Below are 14073 nucleotides of genomic sequence, written 5' to 3' on the forward strand. Positions count from 1 at the left end.
CTCACCTGTGGAGACATGTGGAGACTCACCTGTGGAGACTCACCTGTGAAGACTCACCTGTGGAGACTCACCTGTGGAGACATGTGGAGACTCACCTGTGAAGACTCACCTGTGGAGACTCACCTATGGAGACTCACCTGTGGAGACATGTGAAGACTCTCACCTGTGGAGACTCACCTGTGGAGACTCTCACCCGTGGAGACATGTGGAGACTCACCAGTGAAGACTCACCCATGGAGAACCGCCTTCCACAGGGTGAACACGGTCTCCACGACTGTTCACAAACCAACGGGTGACGTCACTGTTGGTTGATGGTTGGTTACAAACCTTGTCAGACTCTCTACCGCACTCTAGTGTCCAGAGCTGGTATTACAGCAATGAGTGAACTGTAGAATTAAAGGTGTTTGTACTGAAGATCACTGATGGTGTTTTCATTTGTTTTTATTGAAGAAAATTGCTACAAAACTCAGTTTAATGTGTTTTCATTCTTTACTTTTTACTTTCATTTTTTTTTTTTTTTTTTACAAAATAAACCAATAAGAGTATTACAAATAATTCAAATCAATACATCATTCACAAGTTGACCATCAAATATACATTTATACAACATAAAAAAGAAACACAAAAGTCAGAGTGAGATCACAGTGGTAGGAGCTGTTTGGCTGTGGTGGACCCCTGTGTCCCCCGTCTCCCCCGTGTCCCATGTGTCCTCTGTGTCCTATGTGTCCCCTGTGTCCCGGGTCCATATCCTCTTCGCAACCCTAGTAGACATGTTTTAATCAGGTCAGAGGAGGGTTGTGTGGTGAAGGCAGCAGAAACTCTTTTTTTAAGGTCACATTTAACACATGTATTCTTATTTAACACGCATTCTTAATGTGCTCTGACTGAGGCAGTGAGACAGTGATGTTAACGTTCACTGAGGTGTGTGTGTCTGTTTCTACCACTGGGAGGCGCTGATTCTCCGTCCATCAGAGACAACAGGACCAACAGCTGTGAACCCGGTTCTGTTGTGCCTGCTTCATCCTGCTGGTGTGTTTTTATGAACTTTAACAGACAGTTTCTGCTCATATGTTCTGTATTTAACACATATTAGACTGACATCCATCTGAACATCTGAATCTCAGAGAGAAAGAAAACATTTCTCCAGATGTTCCTTTAGGCTCTTTAAATGTAGACGTTTCTAGAGTATAAAAATAAATTGGGGGGACAGGACGGGACGGGCACACAGTACAACAACATGATAGCAGACTGGAGTTTAAAGATCATTAAAGAAGTCAGAGGAAGACGTGAAGAGAGGATTTGATGGAAGCACCTTTTCATGGAGACAGATCTCAGAGCAACGGTGAGGTGTCTCCTGGGAGTCTGCACCAACATACAGAACATCACACAGTTCCTCACTGCTCACTGTGACAACCACACGAACAACAACACAAAACCAAACCTCCAGTTTAACAGTTAGTTACAACCTGTGTTGTAGTGAGTCGATCATACAGAGGAACATACATATAAAACTTGTCTTCTGAATCTGAAAACAACAGCTGGGCGGTCATGTGATGATGTGTGCTGCTGGATGGAGGACTCTAAAGAACTGAGAGCAGTCTGACAGAACCGTCTGGAGAACAGAGAGGACTCCGCAGAGAGCAACTGTGGAAGGAAGAGGTGTATCAAAATGTCCTCAGACATCAGGTGACCCGAGGGGATATGTCTCATGTCTCTGTCCTCTGAAGTATAAATTATTATTTATAAAAACCGTTTCATCAAAATTCACATTTTTCAGAGTGTGCTGGTCCGGTGGAGTTCTCAGTGGTTCTGAACAATGTTCACCTCAGATGGATCCCTTCAGACCTTGTAGGGAATGTGTGCAGGGACAGAAGAGACGTCTTCATGATGTCCAAATGGAGGACGGAAAACCATAGGGGACAAACAGTCATTCATAAAAATGTCTTTGTGACAGATTTCATCATTTGTTCTCTTTGTATTCACATCTGTCAATCATTACAACGTCTGTCAATTATTACAACGTCTGTCAATCATTACAACATCTGTCAATCAAAAGGAATGTAGAAGGAAGTAGAACAGTGACAGAAACCCATCAAGAACATACCATCATCATCATCATTATCACCATCACCCATCATCAGCACCACAATCTTCATCATCACCATCACTACCATCATCACCATCATCACTATCGTCACCATAATCATCATCACCATCCTCTAACTGACCATAATGGAACCAGAACCAGCTGTATGGTTTTAAATCAGTGGTGAGGATCAACAGCTACCTTCCAGGTGAGTCAGAGAACTGCAGAAGTTGGTGTTGTACAACATTTTGTAAAACAAGACACATGAAGTGAAAACATGTGAAATCAATGCTTCTCTTTAAAAAGAAAAAGGGATGAATTTCATATCACTGATGATAGAGCGACAGATCTGGTGCTGTGCTGCAGTTTCTGGTACTTTAGACATTTAGCCTCTGATCCATTGTACAACACCATCAGGGAGACGTCTGATCATCCAAAGTCATCCTGCAGCAGGACCACGAGCCCAAACATCTCAAACAACCATCTTCAGCCTCTGCTCATCAACACTGGTACCACTCAGTCTGCTCATAGGTTCAACATGTCTGAAGATGTGGAGCACTGCAGGACAAGCTGTTGGACAAAATAATATTAATACAAAAAATAAAGGACATGTTGTCATGTGGAGAGCAGCAGTCTGGAACCGACTGAGTTATAGTTCAGCTGGTTGTGATAAATGTGCAGTGACTGGTTGAACTGTTCTGTTGGTCTTTCAGACATGCATGAGGGGACATCCAAGCCTCGGTGCACGTCTGTCCAGCCCTTTTCAGATCACAAACAGGTGAACTGGGACCAAATGGCAGGATCTGAGACATCAGGGGACTTTTTTTGGATAGTGAGTGTAGAAATTAATAAAGCTAGTGAATCACTGAGGCAGTGACGTGGTAATTAGACTGGAAGGTGTACGCATATGTAATACAGAACAGCATATTGATATGTACAAGAAAGTGAGTAAAACAACTGCAAACATACTGTAAAGTGTTGTTTTCCACACAAACCCTGAACTCTTCACAGTAAATCAAAGGGAAGACAGACAGCTGCAGGTTTCACGTGTATGAGGGTTCAAATGTTCATTTTTTTTGGTAAGATGTCTGCAAAAATAAGAATATCAACCAACCAACTTCTCAGTGTCAGCAGTTTAGCCATTTCTTGACATTTTCAGATGAGCAGCTCACACAGGACTTTTAAAGTGACAGGAGCTCCCTGATGTCCATTCAGCAGTCCAGACAGCAGCGGCAGTGAAATATGGGATTATCTGTTAAAGAGCCCTTTTAAAGGGCAAATGTCTGAGTCCAGTCTGGAGCCAAAAAACAGGAAGCAAAGCCCAGAACATCTCCATCAGAGGGCAATGACCTCAACAGGAGCAGACACGACCTGAGCTGTGCGATAGTCAGCAGAGATGTGTCCAAATAAACTGTGGACATAATGTGTGGAGCTGTGTGTCAGAGCTGCGCGTCGGCGTGCGCGTCGGCGTGCGGTTCAGGTCCAGAAACGTTGGACTGGAAGTGTCAGGCAGTTTATTATTTTTCCGGATCCTTTCAGTTGAATTGTGGCGTTCTGTTTTTAATTTTTTTGTTTTCGTTGATTCACAGTCCAAGGTCCACTTTGGACGCGTGTGAGTGTGAGTGTGTGTGTGTGTGTGTGAGTGTGTGTGTGTGTGTGTGTGTGTGTGTGTGTGTGTGTGTGTGTGTGTGTGTGTTCCACAGGTCCACTTTGGAAACAGTTTGTTAAACTCGTTGCTGGTGGAGGACTGATTCCACGTTAAATGGATAAGATATGATATGACAGATTTAGGGGCTTCAACATAAAACCAGAGCTCTGTCCTCAGACTGCTGGCACCCTCAGGGACAGTTAGAAGGGGTGGGGTGGATGGGACTGACGGACTGAAGTCCCAGTCTGACTGCAGGTCATCCTTCTTGGATCCTCCAGGTAGCTGCTGGGCTTCATATAGTGAACATATAGTCAGACTGTTGTTCTGGTTTTGTACCCTCATGGTTGAAATGCACTTATTGTAAGTCGCTTTGGATAAAAGCGTCAGATAAATGTAATGAACAGAACGGTGAGCTCCTGGTCTGTGATGTTACACCTCCACCGAGGTGATCTGGTTCATCTGGGCTCTCATGGACTGGACGCTGTTCAGAATCTTCTTCTGGTGTCCAGCCAACGTCACTCCCACCTGCAGGATGTCCCTGCGGAGACAGCAGCAGTCAGCTTCACCCCCCGTTTCCTCACTGCAGGTCTACACAACAGTTTATATTCTATCAGGTATAGTAGGAGAAGCTCTGGGTTGTTCTGCCCTCTGTAGTGTCTGTGGGTCGTCTTATTGTGGCCTCACCCTGTGATTGGTGGGCTGATGTAGTCTTATAGGAAAAGATGCAGACTCCACTGTGGACTCAGAAGACTGTCAGAACTCCTCTCTCTGAAAATACTGAACATGTTGTGTAACTAGAATATAAGTATTTGATAAATAATCTCCTTCTCTGTCAGGAAATCTAAATATATGATTTAAAGCCAGTTTGATTTATCTTTGAAAAGAATCTGCAGATAGTTTTCTTACTGAAGACTAACTGCCTCACCTTTTAAAATAACTAGTGAGTGTCTGTTAGTGAAGTCCTTTTATTCCCCATCTATCACATCAAACTGAACTCAACCTTCAGCTTGTGGGTCATGATTTCCTGCTCATTGTCCTGATTGGACAGTATCTGTGTCTCTCTGTCTCTCCTGTCCAGGTGTATGAGAACAGGTGTGACATACTCCATGGTCATCTGCGACACCACATTGAAGCTGAGTGCATCCAACTGATTGGCTGATCTCGTCTGACATCACGGTGAGCGTATTGCATCACTTCCTGTCTACAAACATTGTGACTAGTGTTACTTCTGTTATTTCAGCTTCTCTTCCTGAATTCTACGTATCTAAATCTCTATCTATATATATCTATATATATACGTATCTAAATCTCTCCACTTCTTCTAATCTCAAGTTAAAACTCACGTTTGCTCTTCTTGAACAATTCTACTGTTAAATCTTTGACCAACGTTCACTAACTTGGTGTTTTACTGCTGCTAGCTTAGCAGTTAGCAACGTCTTCCCTCTCTCCCTCCACCTCTTCTGGTTTTTCCTGCTGTGACATGTTTAGTTACGACCCTGCTTCCCTTAATGAGGAGGAGGGAGGAGGAGGAGGAGAAGGAGGAGTGTAGTTAGGGCTCTGGAGGCCAGGGTCATAGAATTAGAATCACTGCTGTGCACCATGCTACATAACCAGCTAGCAGTAGGAGCTCCTCAGGGAGGAGGGGGGGGGGGGGGGTGTACAGCTGTCCAGGATACAGGTTTAGTTAGCCGGTCCCCCGCAGCACCCGAACAGCCGGGCGGCCGGGGGACAGTACGAAGGAGACATCGTCCCAAGAAGAAGTCCACGGTTCACCACCGACCTTCACGTCTCCAACTGATGTTCCACATTCTGTGAAACACCTGCTGAGAAACCAACTCTGGTTATTGGAGACTCTATTTAACATGAAGTTAGTGAAACCAGGGGACAGAGACAGATGTCTTCCAGGGGCCAGACTCAGATGTCTTCCACGGGCCAGACTCAGATGTCTTCCACGGGCCAGACTCAGATGTCTTCCAGGGGCCAGAGTCAGATGTCTTCCAGAGTCAGATGTCTTCCAGGGCCAGAGTCAGATGTCTTCCAGAGTCAGATGTCTTCCAGGGCCAGAGTCAGATGTCTTCCAGGGGCCAGACTCAGATGTCTTCCAGGGGCCAGAGTCAGATGTCTTCCAGAGTCAGATGTCTTCCAGGGCCAGAGTCAGATGTCTTCCAGGGGCCAGACTCAGATGTCTTCCAGGGGCCAGAGTCAGATGTCTTCCAGGGGCCAGAGTCAGATGTCTTCCAGGGCCAGAGTCAGATGTCTTCCAGGGGCCAGAGTCAGATGTCTTCCCGGGGCCAGACTCAGATGTCTTCCAGGGCCAGAGTCAGATGTCTTCCAGGGGCCAGAGTCAGATGTCTTCCAGAGTCAGATGTCTTCCAGGGGCCAGACTCAGATGTCTTCCAGGGGCCAGAGTCAGATGTCTTCCAGAGTCAGATGTCTTCCAGGGGCCAGACTCAGATGTCTTACAGGGGCCAGACTCAGATGTCTTCCAGGGGCCAGAGTCAGATGTCTTCCAGGGGCCAGACTCAGATGTCTTCCAGGGGCCAGAGTCAGATGTCTTCCAGAGTCAGATGTCTTCCAGGGGCCAGACTCAGATGTCTTCCAGGGGCCAGAGTCAGATGTCTTCCCGGGGCCAGAGTCAGATGTCTTCCAGGGGTCAGATGTCTTCCAGAGTCAGATGTCTTCCAGGGGCCAGAGTCAGATGTCTTCCAGAGTCAGATGTCTTCCAGGGGCCAGACTCAGATGTCTTACAGGGGCCAGACTCAGATGTCTTCCAGGGGCCAGAGTCAGATGTCTTCCAGGGGCCAGACTCAGATGTCTTCCAGGGGCCAGAGTCAGATGTCTTCCAGAGTCAGATGTCTTCCAGGGGCCAGACTCAGATGTCTTCCAGGGGCCAGAGTCAGATGTCTTCCCGGGGCCAGAGTCAGATGTCTTCCAGGGGCCAGAGTCAGATGTCTTCCAGGGGCCAGAGTCAGATGTCTTCCAGGGCCAGAGTCAGATGTCTTCCAGGGGCCAGAGTCAGATGTCTTCCCGGGGCCAGACTCAGATGTCTTCCAGGGCCAGAGTCAGATGTCTTCCAGGGGCCAGAGTCAGATGTCTTCCAGAGTCAGATGTCTTCCAGGGGCCAGACTCAGATGTCTTCCAGGGGCCAGAGTCAGATGTCTTCCAGAGTCAGATGTCTTCCAGGGGCCAGACTCAGATGTCTTACAGGGGCCAGACTCAGATGTCTTCCAGGGGCCAGAGTCAGATGTCTTCCAGGGGCCAGACTCAGATGTCTTCCAGGGGCCAGAGTCAGATGTCTTCCAGAGTCAGATGTCTTCCAGGGGCCAGACTCAGATGTCTTCCAGGGGCCAGAGTCAGATGTCTTCCCGGGGCCAGAGTCAGATGTCTTCCAGGGGTCAGATGTCTTCCAGAGTCAGATGTCTTCCAGGGGCCAGAGTCAGATGTCTTCCAGAGTCAGATGTCTTCCAGGGGCCAGACTCAGATGTCTTACAGGGGCCAGACTCAGATGTCTTCCAGGGGCCAGAGTCAGATGTCTTCCAGGGGCCAGACTCAGATGTCTTCCAGGGGCCAGAGTCAGATGTCTTCCAGAGTCAGATGTCTTCCAGGGGCCAGACTCAGATGTCTTCCAGGGGCCAGAGTCAGATGTCTTCCCGGGGCCAGAGTCAGATGTCTTCCAGGGGTCAGATGTCTTCCAGAGTCAGATGTCTTCCAGGGGCCAGAGTCAGATGTCTTCCAGGGTCAGATGTCTTCCAGGGGCCAGAGTCAGATGTCTTCCAGGGGACAGAGACAGATGTCTTCCCGGGGCCAGAGTGGGCAACATAGAATCAAACCTGAAACTGCTGACTAAGGCTAATCGTAAATCCAGTCAGGTTGTTATTAACGTCGGCAGTAACGACACCCGGTTACACCAATCGGAGGTCACTAAAGTTAATCTTGAATCGGTGTCCAACTTTTCAAAAACAACGTGGGACTCCGTAGTTTTCTCTGGACTCCTTCCTAACCGGACCAGTGATGATATGTTTAGCCGTACGTCTTCACTTCACCGCTGGTTGTCGAGGTGGTGTCCCGCTAACAATGTGGGCTTCATTAACAACTAGAATACTTTCTGGGGAAAACCTGGAGGAGGAGGAGAAGGGGTAGGAGGAGGAGGAGTGGCAGCAATCTTCCACTCAAGTTTATCAATTAATCCAAAGCCTAAACTTAGTTCTAAATCATTTGAGAGTCTGACTCTTAGTCTCTCACCCAAACTGGAAAGCAGAGAAACAGATTGTATTGTTGTTGTTTATCTCCCACCTGGTCCTTATTCAGAGTTTCTAACTGAATTCTGACTTTTGATCAGATTTAGTGCTGAGTTCAGATAAAGTGATGATAGTGGGAGACTTTAACATTCATGTTGACGTGGACAACAACAGTCTCAGTTCTACTTTCAGATCATTATTAGATTCTATAGGCTTTTATCAGGATGTAAATAAACCCCATCACCGTGGTAACCACACCCTCCATCTGGTTCTGTCGTATGGGATGGAAACTGAAAATGTAATTGTATTTCCTCAAAACCCTGTTTTGTCGGACCACTTCTTATTAACATCTGAAGTTACAATAATGGACGACACAGCATGTGGGAATAAATCCCACTACAGTAGATGTCTGTCAGATGATGTCGTGGCCAAGTTTAAGGAAGCAGTTACATGTTTATCCTCTTCGATGCCGTGTGTTAAAGCAGTGGAAGACATCTACGTTGATCTTAGTCCCACACAAGTGGATCATCTGGTAGAAAACACTGCAGTATCTCTGCTACAACTCTAGATGATGTCGCCCCTCTGAAGAAGAGAGTCATGAACCAGAGGAAGTTGTCTCCATGGTACAACTCAGAACTACGCTCTGCTAGGCAGCGACTAGAAAGATGGAAAGGAAATGGAGTTCCACTAATTTAGAAGAATTTCACCTGCCTGGAAGGAGAGTCTAATATTATATAAGAAAGCTCTTGGTAAGGCCAGAACTTTATATTATTCATCATTAATAGAGGACAACAAGAACAACCCCAGGTTTCTTTTCATCACTGTAGCAGGCTGACAAAGAGTCCCAGTTCTGTTGAGCCCTCTATTCCTTCAGCTCTCAGCAGTAATGACTTCATTAACTTCTTTACTAATAAAATTCTTACTATCAGGGAGAGAATCGGGCCGACCCTTCCTGACACCATCACTGACGCCAAAGTGATGTTGGCACTGTTATTGTTTACTCTGTTACAGCAGCACCCCCCCCCCCCCCACCCACCCAAGTATGTTTTGTATTATAGTATTTTTAAGCCTTTCTCCTCTCTTCGGAGTTGTTGTTTTCTTCTCTTCATGTGTGTTAAGTTAACGGTCAGACAATGGACCGTAATTTTTCCACGTTTCTGGCTGGGGGCATTGTTGTTGTTTACTCTCGTGATCAGCTGATCGCGCTGAGTATGCCTCTACCGCTGCTGCCCGGAGCGAGGCCTGAGATCCCCGTTGAACTTCGGAGAAGACGTCGGGGTTACAGAGCTGGAGCTAAGCTGAAGGCGGAAAGGAGGAAATATAAACCAGCGGTACCGGAGATCTTAATGAGAAACGTGAGGTCGTTGGCCAACAAGACGGTCGAGCTCGGCGCGCTGGTAAAGACCCAGAGAGAGTACCGGGAGTGCAGCATCATGTGTTTCACCGAGACATGGCTGCACTCACATCTCCCGGACCACAGCGCGGCCGTACCCGGCTTCAGGACTGTTTGGGCGGACAGAGACGTTGTTCGGAGCTTTAAGAAGAAAGGTGGAGGGATTGCAGTCTATGTGAACGAGAGGTGGTGTAATCCCGACCACGTGTGTGTGAAGGAACGTTTCTGTAGCCCGGACATTGAACTTCTAGCCGTGGGGATGCGTCCTTATTATTTACCAAGGGAGTTCATGTCCGCCATTGTTATCGCTGTGTACGTTCCTCCATCAGCTGACGTAGAGGCAGCAGTGGACACCATCTACTCCATTGTGGCTAAACTTCAGACTCAGCATCCCGGTGCATTTTTGGCAGTTACTGGAGACTTTAACCAGTCTGGATAAAGTACTGCCAACTTTGCACCAGTATGTTAACTGCCCCACCTGGAACAATAAAACTCTGGACCTACTGTATGCTAATGCCATGGATGCATACAGTACTACTGCCCTTCCCCCCCTTGGTAGATCAGACCACAACCTGGTCCTGCTGACTCCCAAGTATGTTCCCCTGGTGCAGAGGCAGCCTGTGACCACCAGGACTGTGAGGAGGTGGACACAGGAGGCTAAAGATGCCCTGCAGGACTGCTTTGAGTCCACGGACTGGGATGTGCTGTGTGGACTACATGGGGAGGACATCAACAGCAGGACGGACTGTATCACAGAATACATCAAATTCTGTGAACACACCACCGTACCATCACGGACTGTAAAATGCTTCCCCAACAATAAGCCGTGGATCACCAGTGACCTGAAAGTTCTTCTTAATAAGAAGAAAGCAGCTTTCAGGTCTGGGGACAGGGAGGAGCTCAGGAGAGTGCAGCGCCACCTGAAGGAGAAGCTCAAGGAGTGCAAGGACTCCTACAGGAGGAAGCTGGAGGCCAAACTCCAGCAGAACAACGTGAGGGAGGTGTGGACCGGTATGAAGGAGATTACTGGGTTCAAGGGGAGAGAGAGACAACCAGGGGGAACCTGGAGAGGAACAACCAGGGGGAACCTGGAGAGGAACAATCAGGGGGAACCTGGAGAGGAACAATCAGGGGGCTCCCTGGAGAGGTCCAATGAACTAAACTGTTTCTTCAACAGGTTTAGTTCACCACCCTCATCTGTCTCCTCCACACCTCACACCTCCCAAACACCTCTGCTGCCTCCCTCCCCCCTCTGCGCCCCCTGGTGAACTGCATAGAGCCCTCAATCTCAAAGGGCTCTTCCTCCATCGACACCTCGACCCCCCCCCCCCACACATCCCCCTCTGCCCCCTCTCTGTGACGACTGGCCAGGTTAGGAGACAGCTGGAGAGAATCCACCAGCGCAAGGCTGCAGGACCTGACGGCATCAGCCCCGGGGTCCTGAAGACCTGTGCCGTCCAGCTGGCTGAGGTCCTACAACACCTCTTCAACCTGAGCCTGAAGCAGGAGGAGGTCCCGGTGCTGTGGAAGACGTCCTGCCTGGTTCCTGTCCCCAAGAAGACGACTCCATCTGGCCGCAACGACTACCGACCGGTTGCCCTCACATCTCATGTGATGAAGGTGCTGGAGAGGCTGGTCTTGGCCCACCTCAGGCCGCTGGTGAAATCTTCTCTGGACCCTCTACAATTTGCGTACCAGCCTCATGTGGGAGTGGACGATGCCATCATCTACCTGCTGCAACGAGCTCAGTCTCACCTGGATGGAACTGATGAATCTGTGAGAATCACTTTCTTTGATTTCTCCAGTGCATTCAACACCATCCAACCACTGCTGCTGAGGGAGAAGCTGCGGGTGGTGGGGGTGGACGCGCCCACCGTCTCCTGGATCAATGACTACCTGACAGGCAGACCACAGTTTGTCCGTCTGGGCAGTGTGCTGTCTGATACGGTGGTCAGTGGTACTGGAGCTCCACAGGGAACTGTTCTGTCTCCCTTCCTGTTCACCTTCTACAACACTGACTTCCAGTACAACTCAGAGTCCTGCCATCTGCAGAAGTTCTCTGATGACTCTGCAGTGGTAGGGTGTATAAGGGATGGACGGGAGGATGAGTACAGGGCAGTAGTGGAGGACTTTGTGGAGTGGGTGGGAAGAAATCACCTGCTCCTGAACGTGGCCAAGACCAGAGAGATGGTGGTTGACTTCAGGAGGAAGACGACGGCTCCACAACCGCTGAGAGTTCTGGGAGAGGATGTGGACATGGTTGAGGAGTACAAGTACCTGGGTGTGTTCATCGACAACAGACTGAACTGGAAGACCAACATCAATGCTGTCTACAAGAAGGTGATGAGTCGACTCTTTTTCTTGAGGAAACTTCGATCCTTCAATGTGTGCAGCGAGATGTTGGAGATGTTCTACCATCTGTTGTGGCCAGTGCATTGTACTTCGCTGTGGTCTGCTGGGGGAGCAGCATTGGAGCCGGTGACACCAACAGACTTAAACTGGTTAAGAAGGCCGGCTCCATCATCGGCTACAAACTGGACAGCCTGGAAAAGGTGGTGGAGAGGAGGACGCTGAACAAACTATTGTCCATATTGGATAATCCTGTCCACCCTCTCCACCACCTGCTGCAGGGACAGCGGAGCACTTTCTCTAAAAGGTTCCTCCAGCTCCGCTGTCACAAGGACAGATACAGGAGATCATTCCTGCCCACTGCAATAAGACTGTACAATAACTCACCTCTGGCAAAATCTATCACAGTACAATAACACTGTTGACTGTGTTTCTTGGTTTGTTTGTATATAATATATATAGATATATACTGTACTGTATATATATATATATATATATGTTGACTGTGTTTCTTGGTTTGTTGTATATAATATATATAGATATATAATGTACTGTATATACTGTGCATTTTATATTTTATATTTATATTTTTTACTGCTATTTTATTTTATTGCTTTTCTATTATTATATTATTATATTCTATTGTATTATTTTATTTTATTCTATTATTTCTATTATTATCTTATTGCTTCTGTATGTATGCTGCTATAGCGAAAAAAATTTCCCCTCGGGGATTAATAAAGTAAATACCTACCTACCTACCTTAAGCACAGCAGCCCTGAAAGCAACTGTAGGACCAGATGTAAACTTGGAACATTTCTCTCCTGTTGAGCTCTCTGAGTTAACTAGAATTATTTCTTCATCTGGATCCTCTAGCTGTCTGTTAGATCTCATCCCAACTAAACTTTTTAAGGAAGTCTTCCCTTTAATTAATACTTCCATATTAGATCAGATCAACCTATCTATTGTAACCGGCTATGTACCGCAGGCTTTTAAAGTGGCTGTAATTAAACCTTTACTTAAAAAGACGACTCTTGATCACCTGTTTTAGGAAACTACAGACCAATTTCCAACCTGAAGTTTATTTCTAAAATCCTTGAAAAAGTTGTTGCAAATCAACTTTGTGATCATTTAGGAAGCACTGCATCAACTTCCATTGTTATGCAGATGACACTCAGCTATATCTTTCTATAAAACCAGATGAAACTAATCAGTTAGTAAAACTTGAAGCCTGTCTAAAAGACATAAAGTCCTGGATGACCAAAAACTTCCTGCTTCTAAATTCAGACAAAACAGAAGTTCTTGTACTTGGTCCTAAACACCTCAGAAAATCTTTGTCTAATCACTTAGTTACTCTAGATGACGTTGTCTTGGCCTCCAGCAAAACTGTGAGGAACCTTGGAGTCATCTTTGATGAGGATTTGTCCTTTAGACACCATATAAAGCAAATCTCCAGAACTGTCTTCTTTCATCTACGTAATATTAATCAAATAGCCGATAGTTGGGGCTGGCTCAGGTAGACCTGAACCAACCCTTAGTTATGCTGTTATAGGCCGAGGCTGCTGGAGGACCTCGTTACATGCTGAGCTTCTTTTCTTTCCTCCTACTCTTTAACTGACTCGTACCTCACCATCTTTTTCTCTCCCATAGTTCCTTATTATTATCTGTTGTCTCCATTCAGTTCCTTCGCTCGTATAGTTTCTGTTCTTTCTTTTCCAGATGTCCCGTCATGGAGCTGCATGTCTCTGCTCTGCGCTTGTCGTTTTCACCAACAGTTCTTCTCTTCTATGCTGTCCTTTTCTCTCTCTGTTCTCCTCTCACCCCAACCGGTCGAGGTAGATGGCCGCCCACCTCTGATCCTGGTTCTGTTAACAGATGCTCCGCCCACCTCTGATCCTGGTTCTGTTAACAGATGCTCCGCCCACCTCTGATCCTGGTTCTGTTGGAGGTTTCTTCCTGTTAAAGGGAGTTTTTCTTCCCTCTGTTGGAGGTTTTTCTCCCTGAAAGAGGAGGTTTTTTTCCCCTCCTAGCTTATGTGGGAATTGTTGAATTGTTGGTTTCTCTGTATAATATTGTAAAGTCTTGCTGTAAAGACCCGTGTTGTGATTTGGCGCTATATAAATAAAATTGAATTGAATTGAATGAGAACAGATGTGACATACTCAATGGTCATCTGTGACACCACATCGAAGCTGCTGAAGCCCTCGTTGGTGAAGTTCTCCTTGTACTGTCCCATCTTGATGGCGTCCAGCCACTCGTCCACGGTGCTGAAGGAGGAGAAGTCCGGAGTGCTGCGGTCCAGCAGAGGTAAGTGAACACTGGAGGTTGGAGAGAAGAAAAGAAGAGGCTGTGAGACAGT

General features: G+C 47.1%; 1 protein-coding gene across 4 annotated transcripts in view; it reads right to left on the minus strand.

The window, feature by feature from the left end:
• Window positions 1-433: 433 nt before the first annotated feature.
• Window positions 434-14073, minus strand: part of LOC138192108 (ephrin type-B receptor 2-like) — a 56658-nt gene continuing 43018 nt past the window's right edge. For all 4 annotated transcript variants that reach the window (XM_069139315.1, XM_069139313.1, XM_069139312.1 and 1 more), the window contains exons 15-16: window positions 13877-14032; window positions 434-4272 (exon numbers count right to left, since the gene is read on the minus strand). In XM_069139315.1, coding sequence (XP_068995416.1) covers window positions 4164-4272; window positions 13877-14032 — 265 coding nt within the window. In that variant the 3' untranslated portion in view covers window positions 434-4163. The remainder of the gene's footprint in view (window positions 4273-13876; window positions 14033-14073) is intronic.

This window comes from Embiotoca jacksoni, unplaced genomic scaffold (genome assembly GCF_022577435.1).
Source record: "Embiotoca jacksoni isolate LCO1_2020_lvr unplaced genomic scaffold, fEmbJac1.0.p SCAF_80, whole genome shotgun sequence".
NCBI lineage: Eukaryota > Metazoa > Chordata > Actinopteri > Embiotocidae > Embiotoca > Embiotoca jacksoni.